At 37.6% G+C, this 27072-nt stretch overlaps 1 protein-coding gene across 1 annotated transcript in view; it reads left to right on the forward strand.

Annotated features, from left to right (window-relative positions):
* The window catches only part of LOC124775917 (laccase-5-like), a 121912-nt gene extending 95352 nt beyond the window's left edge, over nucleotides 1–26560 (forward strand). The window contains exons 8-10 of the mRNA XM_047250761.1: nucleotides 10390–10620; nucleotides 26143–26351; nucleotides 26444–26560. Coding sequence (XP_047106717.1) covers nucleotides 10390–10620; nucleotides 26143–26351; nucleotides 26444–26560 — 557 coding nt within the window. The remainder of the gene's footprint in view (nucleotides 1–10389; nucleotides 10621–26142; nucleotides 26352–26443) is intronic.
* Nucleotides 26561–27072: the final 512 nt, after the last annotated feature.

Raw genomic sequence — 27072 nt, forward strand, 5'->3', positions numbered from 1 at the left:
TCAGCTTTCTTCAGTAGTGGGCAAGAGCCTTCTAATGAAATGTGATGTCTTACAAGAAAGTCACCTCCAGTTGTCCAGACATGTCCTTTGACATGTTTAGGATGATGCCATAAGTAGCAAGATGTTCAAAAACCTGAGTAAGGTGCTACTGGTGTAATACTGGCATTTCTGAGAAGATGAGGATACCATCAAGGTAAGTGAAGCAATGTGGCAATCCTCATAGTACAGCATCAGTGAATCTCTGCCAGGTTTGTGCAGAATTCCTGAGATCAAAGGTCTCTCACATAAACCAAAAGGTGTAATTATTGCCAAAAGGTGTAATTATTGCCATCTTGGGAATGTCTTTCTCAGACACGGGAACATGTGTGTCCTGGTGTCTATAAATTAGGATGTAATGATGGTCAAATGACTCATATGAACAAACCAGTAGAATATTCAGAACTAGGTTTTATGAACATTTACTAACAAGGATAGCTCAGGTCCAATGGCAGTTTGCTTTTGCTGAGCACCTCAAGATTGATGGGCATTAACCTATTACACTTGACAATCTGTGGATCTTACACTACACTCATAAAGACAAAAAACTAAGTTTCCTTGAAGAAATTAAAGTAGTTAAACATTCACATACCATAAAAGAACTGCTTTTCAACAATCAGTTGATCAGGAAAAGTGAATCCCACCATCACTCAATATTGTCAGTTTTTAAAATGTTCACTTAGCTACATTTGCCTTCCTTTTATTTTATGGCTTTTGACTACTCTTTGATTGCCACAATGAACTTCTGTTTTTTACTGTTGTTTTTCTTAAATTTTTCGTTTAGTATAGGCATAGTACTCATCTATTCAGGCAGGCTAGGAAAAAAATCGTACCTTCATAGTCTCGGATGTTATTGAATTTAGCATATGTTAAAATCAAGGACTAAGTAAGGAACACGTATCTTTTTGTTTTCTCTAAAATAATTTCTGTTCTGAGATATAGCCCTCCAAAGATGACTGCCCATAACATTTTGAAGATGCGAATTTTGAAAAAAATTTTAAAATGCTGTATCTCTGGAACAGTTCTAGATTTTTTGGGGTATTTTTATTTGAAAGATAGTTGCTTTATGATTACAAAGAAATCCTACATTTGGACTTGCCTGTCGAAGTTCTTTTACTATAGCGTTCAGAATTTTTTTATAATGTATGGAAAAAATTTTTTTTGCAAAAATGCCAATCCATAAAATTTTGATTTTTTTTTTCTACTGATTGGCAACCTATAGTTCTACATTACCTGGAAAGGAGGGCTTCCACTTTTAGGTTAAACAGGTTTTATAAACAATTGAAATTTTTGCCATACATAAAAACTGTTTTATTACCACATTATCACATAACAGCCTAACGAAAATCAAAACTTAGACTTACTTAACATAATTTTAGTTTTGCAAGATGAGTAAGAAACTCATTTTTCAAGCATTTTAAATGGTTCCAAAATGTATATGAAAGGTCCAAAGACTTAAAGTTTTCCATTTATAAAACTTCTGTGCACTCTGTTTTGTACTGAAATTAGCCAGTTAGTGAACTAAAAATTTGTTCCACTGCTTCATTATCTTCCTTTGATATAGAGTGATGCCTTCCTGTTGAACCAATAGGAACTGGAGCACAATCTTCAAAACATTATGAACAGGAAGTGAGCACTGATGATGTTGTTTCTGTCCTTCAGCCAGAAATTTATATCCAGCAGCTGGTCCATGTGGTAGCATAAAGTTCACTAATATTTCGTTTAACTCATAACTGGTGTTATAACCTCAGCAATCCACCAGTCACAGTCATACACACAAACCACAAACATCCCCCTTCTCAGGCTGTGAATCTGAATATTATCCTGTTGTTTCTGAGGTGTTGGCCGAACAAATGAAATTTCTTCTTTCTTGCTCTTTAAAGTGCATGCAATATGAGATCACCCATCACTCTGAGTCAAAAAATGTGTCTTCTGAAATCCATTAACAGGAGTAGTTTGTTTGGACCATTCTTCTTTTTCTTGCTCATGGAATTCTTCGATTTCCTCTTTGGACAAAAGAATGAGGGCTGTGGATGTGTAAGATTTCACAACTCTCATAAAATCCTCAGCATTCTGAATTGCAGCTGTTTTTGGTCTGGAAAGATTATGTTTTATAGCATGGTGCTTCAGCAGCCCACCTACATCATCACAAGGTCGCTTCCCGTGATCAGTAACGCTGTATGCCCAGTCAGTTGGCACAAGCAACTTACTCAATTCAAACAGCTGGTAACGATTTTTAAAATGACTAGGAGCACTATCAGAAATAATGATGACCTTCTCTGTCCTTGTTTGCAGTTGAAGAATTTTGCGCATTGCTAGCAAAGCATGTGCTGGGTCATGCCCTGTGTAATCACTTATAACTGCAGCACTTATGGTCTTGATTTGAAAATATGCCACACCTGTAAAAATTGAAGCCTGGTCATTACTCCAATGATGCCCTTCTCCTTCTTGTGGGAGAATTACAGAGCAGTTCTCAGCAAAATCACAGTGAAACACTAAACATAGTTCTTCAGCCTGTACACAACATTTCACTTCTGCAATGTGTTGCTGTTGCAATTTCTTCAGATGCTGGTGTGTTACTGCTTTCACCGACCATTTACCAAGTTCATTAAGGAAGCTGTCAATGACAACAATTTTCTTAATTAGTTTATTTTCCTTCCATGTCACATATGTAATTTCTGCAGAGTTATCTGCTATGTCTTCCAGGCCAAGTGTCTGTAAAGACAGTCCTCCCTTTCCTGGGCAGTCACCACATTCTTGAGACAAACAAGTCTCTTGCTTTATGTCACAGACTACTAACGACTTCAGATGCCCAACCAAGGTGTCATATGTCACGTGCTCCAATAAGTTCTTCAGAGTTACCACACAATGTTCAAAATTCGCACAGTACACACATAAACAGACATCTCTAGGTGGGTGTGAAGCTACCCACTTAGTTCGTAGTGCATAAAATTTTGATTTTCCAATATGTGAAGTTGTATAGTTGCTCTTATAAATTGCAAAAATTTCATTGATACTGCGATTCGTGTACCTCTTCACTTTCACAACTTTTGACATTCAACTATTACAGTTATAGTGTCTTTTTTGCTGGCACTCTGGCAAGAACAGTCCCATTTATCTTCTAGATAAAATGACTGCACAATTTGAACTTGAGCTGCTTCTACATCATGGCCATAATAGGGATCTGGTCTTCTAAAGAGTCCTTTTACAGACCTCACATTTCTTGATTTGTCTACCATGTACTTTGACACTGATGGAAAATGGTTCAAAATTGTTTTCTTTGAAAATGTCTCTTGAATAGTAGTTAAAACTTGCACATTTTCGCTGTAGGATGTACAATATTAAACATCTGAATTGATATCTGTGAAAAATTCCTGGCAAGAGGTGCAAGAGTGCTTTGGTACATTTTCTTCTGAAGATGGAATTTCTACTTTGAATAGTGTGATCAGTTTTTCTGTAGTGTATTCATCCATAGCTTTAGCAATTTCTCTGTGCTTTCTTGATGCATAGAGCTTATGACTCGACTTCACTGACCATGGTTTCTTAACAGGACCAACGCCTACCCCAGTAGTTGGCTGATTCAGGGTATTTAATTTTTCCTCTATTGATGCAAAATCTGCATTATCTGCACCATGGGAGGCCTCACCTTGTTCAGATACTATCATTGTTGTTATTGTATCAAAACACAAAAAGTCGTCATTGGAAACATCTTCACTTTCAAACAGAGTCTTCAAATGGGAACACTTACTCCCAACATGTACGAAGTCTGTTTTTTTGTTTGTCTTATATATCACTCTTTTTTGGATATGCAAATAGTCAGCATGTTTCACTCTCCTGTGGCCCCAGTCAGAAGACATTTCAAATAGATCTTCTTGCAAAACACACTACACCTGTGTCAACTGGCAAATTTCTCATGAAAACACAGAACTCCCTGGATGGTCTCAGATTTCTTAGAAGCCTCTTCAGTAAACAAATTAGCACTGAACAACTACAATACAGAAACCTGCAATGAACAACCACGACAAAGAAACTACCAAGAAACTACATCAAAGTGTACGAAATATCTACAACAATGAAAGTGAAAAAAAAAACAACTGCAACAAAGACAATAGGATACACATTATAACAAAGAAATTAGTACGAAACAACTTCAGTGAAGACATACATTACCCTTGAGAGTTAAAAAAATTACTTTTAAAATAAAACCAGTCCAACTTAAAAGTGGAAGCTCTCCTTTTCAGGGAATGTGGAACTATATGGTATTAATCAACAGAAAAAAAATCCAAATTTTATGGATAGGTATTTTTTTAAAAAAAAGAAAAGAAAATTCCATAAATTATAAAAAAAAGTTCAGATTGCTATGGTAAAAGGACTTTAATGGATAAGTTCAAATGGAGGATTTCTTTGTAATCATAAAGCAACTATCTTTCAGATAAAAAAAACCAACAAAATACCTAGAACTGTTCCAGAGATACATCATTTTTAAAAATTTTCCAAAATTTGCATCATCAAAATGGCATTCACAATGTCATATTTGGAGGCCTATGCCTCGGGACAATTTTTTTTTTTTTTTTTTTTTTTTTTGATAAAACAAAACAATAAGTGTTTCTTACTTATTACTGAATTTTAACTTATGCTAAACATATGCTATAAATTCAATGACATCCAAGACTATGAAGGTAACTCCCCTGCCTGAAGTGGTACGGATTTATATTATTAGCAACTTGGCTGAGTGCTGTTTTCTTGCTTACTTGTCCACCCATGTTGTGGGCTTTGTATTTTAATTCTGAATTTTGCACTTTTTTTTATTTACTGTAATCCTAATTACAATTATTTTCCTACCAGATAATTATACCTATCTTATCTGATGGTTCATGTCAGTACATGCACTGTCCATTACTAATCCTACATCAACACTCTTTCTATGTATCCAAATTGCCCTTCAGTATATTTGTAATTCCTTTAAATTGTTAGAAAATTCTTTTAAAAATTTATGATTTTCATTGTTGTTCCTTATTATAACGGTTGATTGTATCTTAAAAGCTGTAATTTCTATGTTACATATATCTGTGCCACCTAAGTGAAGTTTTCCCTTACTAAACTTCACATGGTGTACAGTCTCTCCTCCAGTTCAGTGGATATGTTTACATGTCTGCTTAGATGAAACTACTAATCTGTATACAGATGATGCCACATTTGTACAGATACGTAAGCATGGTCCTATTTCTGCAGTTCTACATCTGTGGCTACTGGTGTATTTAAAGTAAAGTTTACAGTTGGTGCTCTGGCCTCTTTGTGCTCTTTGCCCATTTTACCTATTACTTTCACACTTTCTTACTACTACATTCATCCCACAGGTCCATGCCCTATCTTGCATGGATGCTTATTTGCAGAATACTACCTAAATTTTCCTTTACAACATTTATTTCAATTACTTATTTCCTCCTTGCAGAGGTGCATGATACCTGCAGTGCTTCCTGGACTCGGGTAGGTGCACTGGCCCCAGATCAAATCTGCCCGGTGGACGATAAGGGCCGGTGTGCCGGCTAGCCTCAATGTGGTTTTTAGGCAGTTTTCCACAACCTACTAGGTGAATACCAGGCTGGTCCCCACATTCTGCCTCAGTTACATGGCTCGCTGACATCTGAACACATTCGCACTATTCCACGAATTACACTAGACGCAGACAGTTGGGGTACAATACTTCCGTACCAGGGAGTACGCGGTGGTGGCAGGAAGGGCATCCGGCCACCCCTTAACATTAACATGCTAAATCCAATTAACCATGGCCGAGCCTGCATAACCATGGGACAAGGCTCAAGCGATAATTAGGTAGATAGATAGTAGAGGTGCATGATAGGATGATGCTCCATTCATTATTAATATCTTCCTTTTTACCATTCATTGCAGATAATCTACTGATACTCCAAGAGAGTGAAACACATTATTAAATAATCATTATTTTCCTGTCAAGAATGTTTTGTTTTAGAAGTAGCTTGTAACAGATTCTGTGCCAGTCAGCCAGCGAAATGGAAAAGATGTTTTTATGGGAATTACTCTCCAAGTATATCCATAAAGCTTTGACTGTACTCCAACTTACTGATGGCCATATACACTATCTGATCAAAGGTATCCAGTCACTCCTATGTAATGCAGAATTGACCACTTGGTGCTACAAGACACAGACCCAGCAGTAGAGAAACAATAACAGCAGAATGGATTGGTCAGAAGAGCTCACTAACTCAAATGTGTACTAGTGTTTGAATGTTACCTGAGCAACAAATCCATCCAGGACAGCCAATGTTGACTGTTCATGATATGATGTGATGTGGAAAAGCAAAGGAGCAACCATAGCTAAACCAAGACCAGGCAGACCTCATGTGCTGATGGACAGGGACTGTCAAGGATCATGAGTGATTGTAGAAAATCTCGTGAAATCGGAAGAAGGATTCACTTTTGAGTTTCAGAGTGCTACTAGCAGTGTAACTACCACAATAACTGTGTGAGGAGACTTAAAAGAATTGGGTACAATGATCAAGCAGATCCCTAAACACCAAACATTGCTGCAGCCAATGCTAAGCATTGCTTGACATAGTGTAAAGAGTGTTATCTGTGGACAGTGAATGACTGGAATGAATTACCTGGGGTAATGAATCACACTATGCCTTGTATCAATCTGGTGGAAGGGTTTGGATTTGGTGAATGCCTGAAGAACTTTACCTACCATCATGTGTAGTGCCAATAGTGAGGTGTGGAAGAGGGGTCTTACAGTATGGGGTATTTTTCGTGGTTAGAGTGTGGTCTCGTTATTGCACTTAAGAAAACACTAAATGCAGAAGGATATGAAGACATTTTACAGCACTGAATACTTTATGTAGTAGAGAAACAGTTTGGGGATGGTGACTGTATCAGCATGAGATTGCAACACGTCATAGAGCAGCATCTGTGGGGCAATGGTTTGTGGACAATAACATTCATGTAATGGACTGGCTTGCCCAGAGGCCAAACATGACCCCAATGAAACACCTTTCAGATGAGTTAGACTGTCAAATTCTCTCCACCACCCAGCATCACTACCTTCTCTGGATCCAGCTCTTGAGGCAGAATGGGCTGCCACTCCTCCTCAGATTCAGACATGTCACTGAAAGTTTCCCCAAAAGAGTTCAGGCCATTATAAAGGCAAAGGGTGGACATATCCTACATTAACGTCCACTAGTAGGTGTCCAAATACCTGTAATCTGATAGTGTATGCTTATGAGACCTAGAAAATGTCACTAAAATCAGCACACAAGCTCATTGTTTTTCACCAACAATTCTTGAAGCAAACTTTGAAAATCAGTTATTGTGACAGCATTTAAACTGATGAAAGTGTGAGATGAAGTGATCTATGCAGCCTACACAAAAATGTTGCTGAAAGAAGACTAAAGCTTGTAAAGCAAACTCTACGCGTGACATATGGATGAATTCTTGGTTCGTTGTTGATATGGGGGAGGGGACCAAACAGCGAGGTCATTGGTCCCATCAGATTCGAGAAGGGTGGGAAGATATTAACGAGGTACTGAATATTGGATTATTATCTTCTGTGCTGAAAGAAAGTATTCTGTGCAAAATGTGTTCAAGTGTAGGAGTGGGACTAGGGATAACAAAGCACTATGGTTTAGCTTGTGAGATGAAGATAATCTGTGCATGTTGCAAGTATCAAGTGACTTTCTACAATTCACATGCCAGTCTCTTTGGTGAAAATGGACGATCTAGAGTGTTTGATGTGAATGTTTGACTTGTGTATGGCCTTCGATCCATTGGAAAAGGGTCTGCTGCTGGTAAACTGTTTTGTGGTATTATGAACTTGCAATTGCCTCCAAGCAAATTTGGGTACTACTGTGAACTGGTGGGATCCTCTGTTGAAGATGTGGCTTCGAAAACCATGAAGGAAGCAGTGGAGGAATCTGTAGAAATGAACGGTGGTTCTCGGGATTTGGTAGTGGCATTAGATGGTTCCTGGCAAAAGAGGGGTCATAAATCTCTGAATGGGGTTGTAACTGCTACTTGTGGTGATAGTGCAAACGTGATAGATGTTGCAATATTATCAAAACATTGTAGGTGCAAAAATAAAATCAAAGGAGAGCACAGTGGAACCTGTGAGACATATTTTAGTGGATCAAGTGGAGCAATGGAAGTGGATGGAGTGAAACAAATTTTTGTACGTTCAGTTCCCAGATACAACGTTAGGTACAAATACTACCTTGGGGATGGTGACTTCAAAGGTTTCAAGACTACAGAGGAACTGAAACCATATGGAAATGAATTTGTAGTTGAAAAGTTGGAATGCATTGGGCATGTGCAAAAGCGTATGGGTGCACGGCTTCGAAGGCTCAAACAAACTTTGGGTTCAAGTAAGTTCAGTGATGGAAAGACAATAGGAGGGAGAGGCAGGCTTACTGATGAGGTGATTGAACGTCTACAGAGATACTATGGGTATGCTATATGGCAAAATACTAGTAATGTTAGTGACATGCGAAAAGCAGTGTGGGCATTGTTCCTTCATACTGCCTCTTCCAATGAATACCCTCTACACAGCCTGTGCCCAAAAGATTCCTGGTGCAAATATAATGCAAAAAAGGACTATGATCACAAACATGGTTTGCCAGCAGCTGTGATAAATGCAATAAAACCAATTTTTCATGACTTAGCGCAGCCAGAATTGTTACACAAATGTCTACACAGAAAGACGCAGAATCCTAATGAGAGCATAAACAATTTGATTTGGAAAGTGATTGCTAAAAGGGTGTTTGTAAGCATAAAAACACTGCACTTTGGCATTTATGATGCAATAGCAACCTACAACCAAGGGAACAGTGTGAAGTGTGAAGTTCTGAAGGCACTAGGATTTACAGCTGGGGTGAACACTGTACGAGCACTAAGAAATATTGACAGAGAAAGGATAAGAGGAGCAGAAAGAAGAGAAAGGCATATGAAGTATGATGGAACAACAGGACAGAAAAGAAGACAGAAGAGGAAGCGTTTGGAGGATGAAGAAGAAGACCCTGATAATCCATCCTATAGTGCAGGAATGTATTGAGAAACTTTGATAGCCATTTCCCATAAATTAGAATTTTTCGAATATAAGGAACATTTTCTCAAAATCCACTCAAGCTAGAGAGATGAAATTTTTACGCAGCACTCCTAGTGATCAACCTTACATTGTAACACAGCCATTTGGCAATATGTTCAGTATTTTCGTTTCAGTTTAATTATAAAGCAATTATTTGTAAAAAAAAATTGGGTCATTAATAAAAAAAAAATAATTGGAAGGAAACTAGAAAAGATACTCCAAAATCCCTCTGTCATAACTGCAGTACTAAACCACTCTATACGTAAAAAAAAAAATTCAAATTTTTCTATTTGGTACTTTATTCATAAATGTTCCTCAAACTTAGTGATTTTAACGTGGGCAGCATAGGCACCTCTGGCTCTCCTTAAATGCATTTTCATCAGTTGCAGCTGCAAGCAGGTAGACTATGGAATTACATTTATGGGAGACTATATTTCTCTGAATTCATTCTCCTAAGAGACAATGACAGTTAAGGGAAAAAAATATACAAATGTATGCAGCCAAGAAACTGATTTGCAACTCTATTGATAATTGTGACAATACCAAGTTTGTACTGGTAATGGATACCTTCCCATCACTTCTAATAGTCACTCGTTTTTGGAAACTGCTTCGGCAGTTTGATTGTATTCACCACTCATGTATCTTCCTTAAAAGTACAATATTGAATTAGATGCTGTCATACTCTATGATTTTGGTACCTTTGTTGCATCACTTGCTTGAAAATGTTATTGATATTATTCAAGTTTATGATAAAATGAACATTTGAGATGACAATAATATTTCTTTATTGAGCGGTTTCAGCTTATATACAAGTCATCTTCAGTTATGGCAGGTGCTGACAGCTCCTTGGATCTCTGGTACCATGACTGTACGTCATCCGAGGGCAGTCAGCGCTTGCTCGTATGCATGCACACACACACACACACACACACACACACACAAATATCTGAAGATGGCTTGTGTAAGCCAAAACCGGTCAATAAAGAAATATTATTGTGATCTTGACTGTTCATTTTAATATAAATATAACAACAGGTCAGTGTCCTCCATAGACTATGTCGGCAAAATTTATTATTAAAGTTTAGCATCCTCTAAATTTGGGCTTAAATAATGTATTCCCTATCAAAGTTATTGTATTAATTAATCTGCCTGATATTTCATTATTAGAGTTACTTTTGCTGTCAGGCAGATCTTTTTTGGAACTGGCTGGATTGTTACCATTTCCTTTCCTCTTTTTAAAGGCGTCATCAGAGATCAAGACCATCCATTTCACATGCACGGTTATCATTTCCATGTGGTTGCTATGGAACCTCTAGAAGAAGAAGAAGAAGGACCTGTGACAGTTGGTCGAGTAAAAGAAATGAATGACAATGGCGCAATACACAAGAATCTTGAAACAGCACCTCTTAAAGATACTATATCTGTTCCAATGAGAGGTTATACAGTCATTAGATTCATAGCAGACAATCCAGGTAAGACCACTTTTTTCCTTTTTTTCCCTAAAACAGTATGCATATATTATATAAGTCTTGTGACACATAGGCTGTTAACAGTAAGATTATCCAATAAAATTCATCCCATTTCTTTTGAGTAACACATAATGTTCTTAATGAATATTATTATTCTACATAATTTTGAATGACAAGTTCTTTATGTGACACTACACAATAAGGGAACTTTATCTTGGCTGAAAAGCCCATTCCTAGAGTGAATAGTTAGGAGTAAATGCAATAATTCATTGACAGCCTCACAGAAAAGAATGAAGACTTCACTGGCTTTCAAATCATGTGCACCCCCCCCCCCCCTCTCTCTCTCTCTCTCTCTCTCTCTGTCTCCCTCTCTCTCTCTCTCTCTCTCTCTCTCACTCTCTCACTCTCTCTCTCTCTCTCTCTCTCTCTCTCTCTCTCTCTCTCTCTCTCTCTCTCCCCCTCACACACACACACACACACACACACACACACACACACACACACACACACAGAACTACATTGTGCTGGCTGAATATATAATGCCAGGACTGCATTACGGCAGGTTGATTGTGATGAGGGGTTGTGCTGGGTGGAGTGGGCAAGGGGAGAAAGGAGGCAGGAAGTGAAAGGGGGTTTGGAAAAGTGTGTCTCACAGGTTGGAGGGAGGCTACTAGTGTACAAGATAGGAATGTGGGAGAGAGAAGCAGCAGGTGGTTAGGATAGGAATGCGACATGAGGGAACTGCAGCCAGTGATTTCGTGCAACACACAATGACAATGATGTGGACAGTACATTGAAGGATGGTAAAACATTTTAAAACTGTTTGTAGCATAGCCTATCATATCAAAGATAAGAGCCACTTATTTCACTAGTTCTCATCCATCCTCACCCATTACCACTTAGATCACTGGTCATCACTATTGACATCACCTCCATATACATCAACACCCCCAATGCCCATGACCTTGCTGCTATTGAACACTATTGTCTTGATGTCCTTCCAACTCCAAGACCACTGTCTCATTCCTTATATATCTAACTAATAACATACTCACACAAAATTACTTTTCCTTTGAGGGGAAGATATATAAACAAATCTCACCATATGGGCTGGTTACCCGTTGAGCATGCAACTGCAGTGATGATTATTGCCCTGCCCAGTATGCTGAATGCCTTCACAGACAGGTATTATCTCCCAAATACAGTCCGCTGACAGATTTACCCTGCCATATCCTCACACATCCCAAATCCTGCCATCAATCTCAAGAAGCAGCTGAGAAGGATCACCCCCTCCCCCCCCCCCCCCCCCCCAAAAATAAAAGTGACCCAGTGTCATTCCAGACTGGGGCAACTGACTGATGTCTATTGCTTGGGGTTAGACTGTCCTGAAAATAGTGGATATCCTGTCCATAATCCTTCCTACACCTCATGAAGTGGTATTCTGCCACCCATCCAGCCTACAAAGTATTTCAGGTCATACCTAAGCCACTCCCACTTCCAGCCCCTTGCCACATTGCTCACATCCCTTGTATCATTGAGTTACTTAGTTGTTTGAAGTTCCTCAGGAGCACACACAGAATGGCAGTTTCATAATCTGAAATTACTTTTATTGGCAGTTATTCAGTCTAATGATGAATTCAATTCCCTTGTGTTAAATTTTAAACAATTTCACATTTATTCATATTAGACATTTTCATTCAAATGATGACCAGTCTCTATGAATTAAAAGTTCTTTAAGTGTCATTCCTCTGGCAAATATGCTGCAGATTATTTTTTCTCCCCAATTCTGCTCAGTACCTCAAACATGCATGATCTGCCCACTTCATTTCCAGCCTTCTTCTGTAGCAACACATTTCTGAAGCATATATTTTCTTCTTGTCTGAACTGCTTATCATCCATATTTCACTTCTGTACAAGGCTAGATTTCAGGCAAATACCTCCAGAAAAGATTTCCTAACATTTAAATTTACACTCAATGGTAACAAGTTTCTGTACTTCAGAAATGCTTTTTTTGCCATTGTCTGTCTACATTTTATATTCTCTCTACTTTGGCCATCATCGGTTATTTTACTGCCCATACACCAGTTCTCATCTACTTCTTTTAGTTCTCACTTTCTAATCTAATTCCCTCAGCATCACATTATTTACTTAGACTAGATTCCATTAGCCTTGTTTTGCTTTTGTTAATGTTCATCTTACAGCCTCCATTCAAGACACTGTCCAGTCCATTCAAATGCACTTCTAAGTCCTTTGCTGTCTCTGACAGAATAACCATGTCATCAACAAATGCAAAGTTTTAATTTCTTCTCCCTGAACTTTAATTTACTTTCCAAATTTCTCCTTGCTTCCCTTCATAGCTTGCTCAATGTACAGACTGAATAACATTGGGGACAGGCTACAACACTGTGTCACTCCCTCCTCAACCACTGCTTCCCTTTCACATCCTTTGACTCTCATAACTGCCATCTGCTTGTAAATAGCCTTTTCTCCCTGTATTTTAAACCTGCTGGCTTCAGAAATTTGAAGAGTGTATTCCAGCCAACATTGTCAAAAGCTTTTTGCAATTTACAAATGCTACAAGTGTAGATTTCTCTTTCCTTACTGTATAATCTGAGATCTGTCATAGTACCAGTACTGCCTCATGTGTTCCAACATTTCTCCAAAACTAAAACTAATGTTCCCTAAGGTTGACTTCCAAGAGTTTTTCTGTACTTATGTAAATAATTCATGTCAGTATTTTGCAACCTGACCTATTAAACTGATAGTTCTGTATTATTAACACCTGTCAGCACCTGCTTTCTTTGGAATTGGAATTATTAATTCTTTGTCTTTCCCTTGTCACATATATCTTGCAGACTGGGTGAAATAGTTCTGCTATGGCTGGCTCTCGCCAAGATACCAGCAGTAAGGGAACACTGTCAACTTGAGGGATTTGCTGCAGTTTAGGTCTTTCACTGCTCTGTCAAATTCTTCCCACAGTATCATGTCTCCCATCTCATCTTCAACTACTTCCTCTTCCATTTCTGTAATATTGCCTTCAAGTTCTTTTCCCTTTTATAGCTCCTCTATACACTCATTCTGTCTTTCAGCTTTCCCTTATTTGCTTAGTACTGGTTTTTCTAAGTTTTTAATCATCATTTTTTTGTTTTCCATCATTACTTAGTTGCTGCAGAATTTATGGAGATGTGTTCTGTCTATGCCACTAAATGAAAGGCAGTTTGCATTTTGCCATACGTGTTTTGCTTCTTTTACTTGTAAAGCATCTTCAGTAGCCTGTAATACATATTTCTTTTTAGATATATGATAAATGTATTATGTGGTAGTTACAGTATGTTACTATGCTACATTCTGTCATGTTCTTCTCATGTTTTTTAGATTAGAAACTTTTGTAGCACAAATATAGTGATGTTAAAATTATTGTTTGGTGTTACTTATGATTTGCAGTGTTGTTAGTCCATATGTGTGGTACTAGAGATGTGTTCATTCAGTCCTCATGCTCCAGCTGGCTGATTTCCAATGTTTTTTCACCCACATTTATTATAACACATCACTTGCACTTTTTCATGAGTTCTTGATATTCATATAGCTGCTTCTCTTTTTTTCCAAAGCCCTCTTTAATGTTCCTATAGGTGGTATCTATTTTTCCATAGTTATACATACTTTTATAGACTTACATTTGTCCTCTAGCCACTTATTTTAACACTGTCGTAATCTGTTTCTACTGTGTTAAAATAATCCACTGATGACAGTTTTTATACAATTAATCCTACAATGTATTGTGTTCCCGTGTGCTCTAATGTGCCACAGGACTGAAAGAGCTGTTGAATGCAGTAAACATTAACATCTGTCATCTTAAACATGACTTTGCTTCTTGTGAGTATAGCTGATTGGCATCAGCTTGTATTACCTTTTACTAGCTCTATAATAATATTACACAAGTCTGTAACCTCGAGGATAACTTCTGTAAACTCCAGATGATGTTCTCATTAACATAATACATAACATATACCTTTTGGTCAATCAGCTTTGTGTACTAGCAGTAAAGATTCTTGATTCTGATTTAAAGGTTCTTCTCATGTTTTGTGAAAAAATATCACGATTTTCATGCCCAAGTTGTATTTCTCTTTGCTAGTACTTAACTATGATTATATTATGGCTCTGTATTCCAGAAACATTTACATGAGAAGAGTTACAATGGACTCTTGAAATCTCAGAGATAAAACACACTGTGCTCTGGTCCCTGTGAATGCTATTGGCAAAAAGACATACATGTAACCTCTAAAGACAGATATTCAGAGACATGCTGTATTACATGTGATGCAACTGAGTGAAAAGTACAGCCTTCACATCAGTCACATCATGTATGATGAACCCCATCTTCTGTCTCTATTAAATTCAGCAACATACGCGTTGCGCATTGTTTCTTCTTATAGAAACATGGAAACCATGAAGTCAGCGTATTATGGTTACTTTCATGCATTTGGAATTATATTTTGGGGAAATCAGCCACTGGCTAAAAAAGTACTGTGTGTACAAAAAAGAGCCATAAGGATCATGTGTGGAGTCCATCCTAGAGCCACATGCAGGAATCTTTTTAAGAAGCTTGAAATACTTACGTCCACTGCACAATTATTCTCGTTGATGTGCTTCATAAGGAAAGAAAAATCCATCTTTAAGCTAAATAGTGCATATCACAGTCACAATACTAGAAGGAAACATGATATCCACTATGAACAGCCAAATCTAAGTATGGTGCAGAATGGAGTCCATTTCAGTGGCTGTAAGATTTTTAATGCCCTTCTTTCAAGAATTAAGTGTTTGGTAGATGATGATCTCCTGTTTAAAAAAACCTTAAGGCAGTTCCTATTGCAAGGATCATTTTATACATTAGAAGAGTTCCTGAACTACAGTGTTTAAAATTTCTTGTATTGTAAATTGCAATTGTATGCCCAAATTTGTATTTGTAATACTGAATATTTTTATTGTAAACATATATTTTGCAATATTTATTTCTCTGTAACACTTATTATTTTGTAATCTTTATCTATCTCTAAAATGTATGTTTATAGTGGGACCTAAGTTACTGTTTACTGTTTTTTGTTTTGTAATCTCTATCTATCTCTAAAATGTATTTTTTTGTAGTGGGACCTAAGTTACTGTTTACTGTGTTTATTTTGTTTTTTGTATTACCATAAATTCTGGCCATAAGCTTGTCAAATTGACACGTTCCATATCCTGTGATAGTGTCACACATGGATCACCAGAACAAGAGATAAATAAATAAATAAAAAATACTAATTATTCATAATCTGCATTTTATACATTTAATAGCTTTTTCACCTAGGATTGACACATAAGAAAAAGGGAGAGAGTTCAGTCATAAAGAATTTATTTTCCTCTTCATTCTTAAATGTGTACCATAATTTATCTTGTTCCTCTTTCCTGTCTGTCTTTTGAGGTGACAGTTTTTTTTACAAAAATTCCTGAATTTGAAGTTTTCTAAAATTTTTAACCATGTCTGCCCACTAGCATTCTATAGTTGTTCCTATTTCAATTATTTATAAATAATGCTCTTCCAGTGTTCCAGTTATTAAACATTCCTGTTTGTACAAGTTACACAGAGATGTCTTGTGGAATGCAACATAAGTTGTCAAAGTGAAAACAATATTCTTGTTGACAGGGCAGCCATAAATAAGCATCAAATCATGTGGAATTTGATGAAATCTTGGGTTTCTAATAATCGAGACCGAACTATTAATGCCGACAAGCATAAATTTTTGGAAGGATAACGAAATGTGTTATAATGGACATCTATCAAAGGAAGAGGTGTGTCACCTATAAACCTACATGTCATAGTAAAGAGCAAATAAAGGGCAGATAGGCTTCTGAGACCATAGGATTTAATACTGAGACAGGTTACTGAATATTTATTTAGCTGCAAACATTAAATCAAATATTTGCTGTCGCAGTTCTTGCATTGCCATTACTCATCCAATGAAAGAGGCACTAAAATGGAGCTTAACACTGACTACAGATGAATGAATATTAATTAATAAGAAAGTCAGAAAACTTTCTCACGAGTCTTTAGAGTGAAATTTATCTTCTGGATGCAAAGAAAAAAAGGACAAAAAGTGGAAGGATACCACCTTTTCCCTTTTAAAAAAATAAAAAACTAATCAAAGTGGTCACATACAGGTAGTGTGTTAGCTAATAAAAGAGTACAACATATGAAATTCAAGGGCTTCTTACATTAGTGAAATGCTACCACATTTTGGACGGTGTATGAGGTAGTAACAGAAGAGGGGAAACAGGGAATCATAGTATGTAATATAAACAACAGTGGGTTACTATTAGAATAGATACCATATGAAAAAAGAGACACAATAAAAATTATATCAAAAGGAAAACAAGAGGATAAAAACAGAAACATTGTGTCAGAACTTAACATTCAATGATAAAAAATTTAGAAGAAAAGCGCTTATTTGGGAAAAATTTTTAGAAGCAAAAAATAAAATTCCATCCAAGGAAATAATGTAGTAGACAAAAACAAAAGTAGGTAAAAAGTAATATGTAAAGGTCATTATTATTTAAGTGTTGTTTTAATTAGCTACATTAATAGTTTACAATTTAATAGCTACAGAAGTTTAATTTTAGTGTATCTGCAGCTGCAATAATATTAACATATTTGTATGTGAAAGCAAAACCATACTCTATACATACAGATCATAAACCAATAACTTTTGCTTTTAGTACATACAAAGACAGCAATTCAGTCCCAACAGCTGGAGCTCATCAGACAATTCACAACAGGTTTGAGGTACATTAGAGGAGCTATGAACATAGCAGCCAATATTTACTTATTTATTTTTTTGGCATTGGAGCCATCAAACATACTGTGGATTATGAGCAACTCACCAAAGCACACGCTACCCACAGCCGATTGCAGGACTATTTGCAAAACAGCTCTACAGGACTGCAAATTTAGCACATATGGTCAGCAGGGGCAAAAGTTCTGATTTGCTGTGATGTGTGTCAAGCCAGACCAACCCCTTTTACACCTGACGGCCTTCACAAGATGTTGTCTAATAGTGTGCATAAATTGACCCACCCTGCCCCATGTATATGAGCGTAAAATTGATAAATTCATTTGGCCCAGCATTAAAAAAGGATTGCCACAAATGGGCAAGGGAGAACATATTGTGCCAGCAATGGGACACGGGTACCCATGTGCAGAAGTAGGTCAGACAGTTTCCGAACACACCAGACCGATTCTCACACATACATCTAGATATCACATGACCACTGCCCCTCTCTGAAAGATATCACTGCTTACTGACTGACATTGAAAGGTATGCTCAGTGAGATGAAGCAGCACCAGTTGCAGACATAACTGCAGAAATGGTAGACAAAGGCTTTTCATCTGCACAAATACCGTGGTTCGGGTACCTGTCACATGTCACCATGGACCATGGACTGCAATTTGACTCAGCCTGTTCCATGAGTTATACAATCTGTGCGGATTTTGGTATCATTGAACCACCAGTTACCATGTATTTGAGTAATGGGATTGTGAAATGGTGGTGCAGAACATTAAAGGCTGCACTCATGTACCATAAAAACAGATGGACCTCCACACTGCCTATGATTTTGTGGAGCCTATGAACTGCATGTGGAGATGCTCCACAGTGGAGATGTTGTAGGGAGAGGCTTTACATTTACCAACAGAGTAGTTTTTTTTTCATGGCCTGGACTGGAAGCTACAAATTTACCATATTTGCTTCGACAAGTGTAGACCCGAATTGCAAAGTTACAACCCTTCCAGCATCATGGCATGGAGATAATGATATTTTCACCCACAAAGAATTGCAAACATGCTCACATGTAATTCTGTGGGCAGGTGTGTACGCCCCCTTCGCAACCAACACGCACTGGGCCACACAAAGTGTCACAATGAGATGAGCCTACATTGTGCATGAAATGTGATGGTAAGTAGAGGCAGTGTCATTCAAATGAGGGAAACTGGCTTATATCCTCACATCAGACGATGGGATGGACACAGGATCAGACAGAACCGGCACCTGCTACATCAGTACAGGGAGCATCAGTACAGGGCGCAGAAGATAAGCAAGCAGGGGAAACACAGCTAATGCCACTCCAGACAAGACACCGGGGACTCCAGCAAATCCCGCCAGGGCAGGGCAATGAGAGTATTTCAAATACCTACACATTCTGGGGACTCCACTTGAGAGCAGGAGGGCTGTGTTGAAATTGCCACTAGAAAAGATTTGTGTAAGCTATGGTACAGAGACTAATAATAAAATGAAAACAATTTGAAACATTATAAAAAGTGAGACAAAGACAAAAACAAGTGACACAGATGACCTAAAAATCAAGCATGGGGCTAACTTAATAGAAAATCAAAAAAGTGTGGCTGAAATTTTTACCAAACATTTCCTGTTAGTAACCCAACAAATTGGCTGTAGGCCGTCTGTTGAGGAAGCTATGACTTTATGTCAGGATGCATACTCCAACATAATACCAGAAATGTACATTAATCCTATCACTGTAGAGGAAATTCAAACAGTCATCTGGTCTTTAAAGTGTAAGAACTCTGCAGGAGTAGATAATATATCCAATAGTTTACTGAAATTTTCATGTATATGGATTAGTGATATTCTGTGCCATATTTTTGATGCATCATTTCAACAAGGCATTTTTCCTGAAAGACTCAAGTGTGCCATTGTGAAGCCCCTACACAAGAAGGGTGATATGAGCTCACTAACTACCACCCTATTTCACTGTTAACAGCCTTCTCTAATATTCTAGAAAAATTAATGCACAATAAAATTACTGAACACCTCATAATGAACAGACTTATCAACAAGAGCCAGTTTGGCTTTCAGAGGGGCTGTTCAACTGAGGATGCAGTGTATGCACTTACAAATGAAGTACTTGAATGTCTAAATGAAAAAAATGATAGGAATTGGTGTTTTCTGTGACTTATCAAAGGCATTTGATTGTGTAGATCACCACATTCTCAGGCAGAAAGCCAAACTACTTGAAATAAGGGGTGTCTCAGGCAACTGGCTGCAATCTTATCTTCAGGAAAGAAAACAGAAAGTAATTTTAAACAGCTCAGATGAGTCAACGGATACCTCCGCTCAGTCTGAATGGACTTCTATTAGTTGTGGTGTGCCTCAAGGCTCAATTCTGGGGCCACTGTTGTTTCTGATGTTTATAAATGATTTACCATTGTGTGCAAGCCTGCCTTGCAAATTTACTCTTTTTGCTGACGATACCACCATCTTCATGAGTGGAAAATCAGATTTTAATTTCGAGGAGTCAGTTAAAGTCAGGAGGATAAGAGTGGAGAAACTTCAGGATAAGGAAATCAGGCACAATTACATAACAGCGATCTCAGAAAGGTACCAGTTAGTTGAATGTAGTCAATTACAGTCATTGGAAAAGGAATGGACAAGGTACAGGGACACAGTACTAGAAGTGGCTACAGAATGTCTTGGAACAGTAGTGTGTAAAAGTAGGGTGAAGCAAACAGCTTGGTGGAATGATACAGTCAAGGCAGCCTGTAAAAGGAAAAAGAAGACATATCAAAAATGGCTACAAACCAGAACCCAGGTAGACAGAGAAAGTTATGTTGAAGAAAGAAACAAAGCCAAACAGATAATTGCAGCATCCAAGAAGAAATCGTGGGAAGACTTTGGAAACAGGTTGGAGACTATGGGTCAAGCTGCTGGAAAACCATTCTGGAGTGTAATTATCAGTCTTCGAAAGGGAGGTAAGAAGGAAATGACAAGTATTTTGGACAGGTCAGGAAAACTGCTGGTGAATCCTGTGGATGCCTTGGGCAGATTGAGGGAATATTTTGAAGAGTTGCTCAATGTAGGTGAAAATGCGATCAGTAATGTTTCAGATTTCGAGGTAGAATGGGATAGGAATGATGATGGAAATAGGATCACATTTGAGGAAGTGGAAAAAATGGTCAATAGATTGCAGTGCAATAAAGCGGCTGGGGTGGATGAAATTAAGTCGGAACTCATGAAATACAGTGGAATGTGAGGTCTTAAATGGCTACACAGGATAATTGAAATGGCCTGGGAGTCGGGACAGGTTCCATCAGACTGGACAAAAGCAGTAATCACACCAATCTTAAAACATGGAAACAGAAAAGATTGTAACAACTATAGAGGTATCTCTTTAATCAGCGTTGTGGGTAAAATCTTCTCAGGTATTGTTGAAAGGAAAGTGCGAGTATTAGTTGAGGACCAATTGGATGAAAATCAGTGTGGGTTTAGGCCTCTTAGAGGTTGTCAGGACCAGATCTTTAGCTTATGGCAAATAATGGAGAAGTGTTATGAGTGGAACAGGGAATTGTATCTATGCTTTATAGATCTAGAAAAGGCATATGACCAGGTTCCTAGGAGGAAGTTATTGTCTGTTCTACAAGATTATGGAATAGGAGGCAAACTTTTGCAAGCAATTAAAGGTCTTTACATGGATAGTCAGGCAGCAGTTAGAGTTGACAGTAAATTGAGACCATGGTTCAGAGTAGTTTCAGGGGTAAGACAAGGCTGCAACCTGTCTCCACTGTTGTTCATATTATTTATGGATCATATGTTGAAAACAATAGACTGTCTGGGTGAGATTAAGATATGTGAACACAAAATAAGCAGTCTTGCATATGCGGATGACTTAGTTGTGATGGCAGATTCGATTGAAAGTTTGTAAAATAATATTTCAGAGGAGCTAGATCAGAAATGTAAGGACTATGGTATGAAAATTAGCATCTCCAAAACGAAAGTAATGTCAGTGGGAAAGAAATATAAACGGATTGAGTGCCAAATAGGAGGAACAAAGTTAGAACAGGTGGATGGTTTCAAGTACTTAGGATGCATATTCTCACAGGATGGCAACATAGTGAAAGAACTGGAAGCGAGGTGTAGCAAAGCTAATGCAGTGAGCGCTCAGCTACGATCTACTCTCTTCTACAACAAGGAAGTCAGTACCAAGACCAAGTTATCTGTGCACCGTTCAATCTTTCAACCAACTTTGTTGTACGGGAGCGAAAGCTGGGTGGATTCAGGTTACCTTATCAACAAGGTTGAGGTTACGGATATGAAAGTAGCTAGGATGATTGCAGGTACTAGTAGATGGGAACAATGGCAGGAGGGTGTCCACAATGAGGAAATCAAAGAAAAACTGGGAATGAACTCTATAGATGTAGCAGTCAGGGCGAACAGGCTTAGATGGTGGGGTCATGTTACATGCATGGGGGAAGCAAGGTTACCCAAGAGACTCATGGATTCAGCAGTAGAGGGTAGGAGGAGTCGGGGCAGACCGAGGAGAAGGTACCTGGATTCGGTTAAGAATGATTTTGAAGTAATAGGTTTAACATTAGAAGAGGCACCAATGTTAGCACTGAATAGGGGATGATGGAGGAACTGTATAAGGGGGGCTATGCTCTAGACTGAACGCTGAAAGGCATAATCAGTCTTAAATGATGATGATGATGATGAGTTAAAAACATACTCTCTGAAGTGATTAACTGGTTCAGTGTTAATGGTCTCTCTCTAAACTCAAGTAAGACAAATTTTATCCAGTTCCATACAAAAACAAAAAAAGTGAGAGAAATAAATGTAACATGTGGAAATCAACCAATAGAAAGAATGGGTGTGTTTAAATTTCTTGGAGTACATATTGATAGCAAAATGAAATGGTCCTTCCATATACAACAGACCCTAAAAAAATTTAGCTCGGCTATGTATGCTATCAGAATGATGTCTTCCATTGGAGATTTAACGACTATTAAGTCCACATACTATGAGTATTTTCACTCCATTGTGTGTTACGGAATTATCTTCTGGGGAAATTTAGCTTTGGCAAAGAAAATTTTTGTGGCCCATAAAAGGGCTATTAGAATTATGTGCAGAGTACCCTCTAGGACATCATGCCGTAACCTTTTGAAAAAGCTGCAAATAATGACCACTGTATCCCAGTACATGTATTCGCTGATGTGTTTGTAATTAAGAACCCTGCACAATTTCCATCAAATAGGAACTATCACAAATATAATACAAGAGGGAAAGAAAGTCCTCATTGTGAACTTAAGAACCTGACAGTTGTTCTCCCTGACCTGTTTAAGAGAAAATGAATCTCTTTTTAAAAGCAAAACTAAAGGAATATTTGTTAAATATGTCTGTTTATACATTAGAAGAGTTTTATGATGCAAAAAGGGAAATAGCATTGAGATAGAATTCTCCATCTTGTTAACAAAGAAATGTGCTTGCAATTTTTCTCCAAATTAAAACATGAAATTTTGTATTTACACTCAAAGAAATATGCTGTTATATGTACAATATCTGTTTTTCCTCTAAACTTTGCGTTAACTATATGCAGTTGTGTAGAACAGTTTTTATAAATTTAATGAAGACTGTTTTGTAACTTTTTGTATGTTTGTTGTTTTGTATGTTTGACTCGATCCACATCTCATGTGACGTGCTCACAATACGAGATCTACGGAACATGAAATAAATAAATATTTCTTTTAGGATTACTAGTGTTGCTCTGAGAGTAGGTTTATGACATCATAAAGGCATCAGGGTTGTTCTTATCAGAATCGACAGCAAACCAATGCCGACAATGATATTTCAGTTATACATGTCGACATTGCAAGCTGAAGATGAAGAGATAGAGAAAGTATATGAGGAGAATGTTGAAATTTTAATACAGTATGTAAAGGGAGATGAAAATCTAATAGTCATGGGGGACTGGAATGCAGTTGTAGGGGAAGGATTAGAAGAAAATGTTACAGGAGAATATGGGCTTGGGACAAGGAATGAGAGAGGAGAAAGGCTAATTGAGTTCTGTAACAAATTTCAATTAGTAATAGTGAATACTCTCTTCAAGAATCACAAGAGGAGGAAGTATACTTGGGAAAGGCCACGTGACAAAGAAAAATTTCAGTTAGATTACATCATGGTCAGACGAAATTTCGAAATCAGATACTGGATTTTAAGGCGTACTCAGATCACAATATAGTAGTGAAGAAGAGTAGTCTGAAGTTTAAGACATTAGTCAGGAAGAATCAATATGCAAAGAAGTGGGATATGAAAGTACTAAGGAATGACAAGATATGCTTGAAGTTCTCTAATGCTTTAGATACAGCAGTAAGGAATAGCTCAGTAGGCAGTACAGTTGAAGAGGAATGATCTCTAAAAAGGGCCATCACAGAAGTTGGAAAGAAAAACATAGGTACAAAGAAGATAACTGCGAAGAAACCATGGGTAACAGAAGAAATATTTCAGCTGATCAATGGAAGGAGGAAGTACAAAAATGTTCTGGCAAACTCGGGAATACAGAAATACAAGTCGCTGAGGAATGGATAAATAGGGAGTGCAGGGAACCTATGATGAAATGGCTGCATGAAAAATGTGAAGAAATCAAGTAAGAAATGATGATCAGAAGGACAGACTGAGCATACAGCAACGTAAAAACAGCCTTTGGTGACATTAAAACAAAGGTTGGTAACATTATGAGTGCAACAGGAATTCCACTGCTAAATGCAGTGGAGAGAGCAGATAGGTGGAAAGAATACATTGAAAGTGTCTATAAGGGGGAAGATTTGTCTGATGTGATGGAAGAAGAAATAGAAATCGATTTAGAAGAGATAAGGGATGCAGTATTAGAATTCAAAAGAGTTTTGGAGGACTTAACATCAAATAAGGCAAAAGGGATAGATAACATTCCATCAGAATTTCTAAAATTATTGGGGGGGGGGGGGGGGGGTCAACAAAACGACTATTTGCATTGGTGTGTAGAATGTATGTCTGGCAACATACCATCTGACTTTTGGAAAAATATTGTCCACACAATTCTGAAGACTGCAAGAGGTGGCAAGTGCAGAATTATCGCACTATTAGCTTAACAGCTCAAGCATCCAAGTTGCTGACAAGAATAATATACAGAAGAATGGAAAAGAAAACTGAGGATGTGCTAGATGGTGGCTTTAGAACAGGTAAAGGCAGCAGAGAGGCAATTCTGACATTGCAGTTGATAATGGAAGCAAGACTAAAGAAAAATCCAGACATGTTCATAGGATTAGTCATCCTGGAAAAAGCATTTGACAATCTAAAATGGTGCAAGATGTTCGAAATTCTGAGAAAAACAGGGGTAAGCTATAAGGAGAGATGGGTAATAAAAATATGTACAAGAGCCAAGAGGGAATAATAAGAGTGGACGATCGAGAATGAAGTGCTTGGATTAAAAAGGATGTAAGACAGGGATGTAGTCTTTCACCTCTACTGTTCAATATGTACATCAAAGAAGCAATGATGGACAAAATAAAAAAAAGGTTCGGTAGTGGAATTAAAATTTAAGGTGAAAGGATACCAATGATACGATTTGCTGATGACATTGCTATCCTTAGTGAAATTGAAGAAGAATTACATGATATGCTGAATCAACTGATCAATCTAATGAGTACAGGATATGGGTTGAGAGTAAATCAAATAAAGACAAAAGTAACGAGAAGTACCAGAAATGAGAACAGCGAGAAACATAACACAAAGATTGATGGTAATAAAGTAGATGAAGTAACGAAATTCCGCTACTTCAGCAGTAAAATAACCAATGATGCACAGAGCAAGGAGGACATTAAAAGCACACTAGCAATGGCAAAAAGCGCATTCCTGGCCAAGAGAAGTCTACTAATATCAAACATAGGCCTTAGCTCGAGGAAGAAATTTCTAGGAATGCACGTCTAGAGCACAGAAATAAATAAATAAATAAACAGCATTGTATGGTAGTGAAACATGGACTGTGGGAAAACCGGAACAGAAGAGGATTGAAGCATTTGAGATGTGGTGCTACAGACGAATGTTGAAAATTAAGTGGACTGATAAGGTAAGGAATGAGGAAATTTTGCGCAGAATCAGAGAGAAAAGGAATGTTTGGAAAACACTGACAAGGAGAAGGGACAGGATGATCTGTTAAGACATCAGGGAATGATTTCCATCATGCTAGAGGCAGCTGAAGGGTGCAAAAACTGTAGAGGAAGACAGAGATTGGAATACATTCAGCAAATGATTGAGAATGTAGGTTGTGAGTGTTACTCTGAGATGAAGAGGTTGGCACAGGAGAGGAATTCGTGGCAGGCCGTATCAAAGCATCCAGAAGACTGATGACCCAAAACAAAGTTCCAGTTACAGTGATGGTCATACCCGATGCTCTTTTGATTGTACAGCTGCTTCTTTGTATGTTACTCTGATGATTGTTATGTTGTAAGCCACCTTCAGAATATAATATTAGTCACAAAGTGTTGTGTCATACAGAGTGTTTACAGTGAAGCACAGCAAGTAAATGCATGCTGTAAGCGAGAGGAAATACTCTGCGATTAATATTTAGTACACTATTCTGCAGAAAGAGGGATGAACTTCCGAACTGGCGTGATTTTTGGATATTCAAATGTTGTAGCACAGAAACTTTATCTTTCCTTATTTTTGTTTTCAGGATACTGGTTCTTTCACTGTCATATATCAAATCATGCAGAACTTGGTATGGGTGTAGTACTGAAAGTTGGTGGGCATGATGAGATGGTATCAATTCCATCAGATTTTCCTCAGTGTGGAAACTGGAAGTGGACTTACCATGAAGAAGCTGCTGGATCAAGATCCTATGGAAGTTTACTGGCATTGTTGCTTTGTTTGTCTCTCCTAGAAGTATATTACATAGGCATGGCATGATATTTTCTGTAGTTACTTTATTTCATTCTCAAAAAAAACTACCATTACTTGCAACTCTATTATTTCAGAAATTATTGTATACAATAAATTTAAAAATTCTTGAATTCTGTTTTTTAAATGCTATAAATATTACTCTAAACTCTGAGATATTTAAGATGCTCCACTATGTTACAAATTTAGGATGAAAATATGTTCTCTAAATGAAGCATTTTTTCGTATGATGTCATGTTGCTAGGCAAAAAATTGCAGTACTCTGAAGGGATCATCTGCTGAACAGAAAATACATTGTTCTTGTGGCAAGTGATGATAGAAGTAAATGATTAAAGCTTTGAACCATTATAACAATATGAGTATTTTATGAAACTACCTTTGAACACAAATTAAAATATCAGGATGAGACTGAAGAAATGAAGAAACTGACAACTAAATTGCTTCACCCACACAACCCCCCCCCTCCCCACACACACATATATACAGACTCTTCCAGGCCTCTGTCCACCAAAAGTATGCACCATATTTATGTTGAACTTGATTTGCCATTGAATACACAGAGTGGAATAGACTCTCTGGCATTAAACAAGCTTTTTCTTCTCCCCGACAGGATTCATACAATATATATATATATATATATATATATATATATATATATATATATATAGGCAACTTTTACAAAGTATTTTTAAGCAAAAGGTCAATA

Source organism: Schistocerca piceifrons, chromosome 2, assembly GCF_021461385.2.
Source record: "Schistocerca piceifrons isolate TAMUIC-IGC-003096 chromosome 2, iqSchPice1.1, whole genome shotgun sequence".
NCBI classification, from domain to species: Eukaryota; Metazoa; Arthropoda; class Insecta; order Orthoptera; family Acrididae; genus Schistocerca; species Schistocerca piceifrons.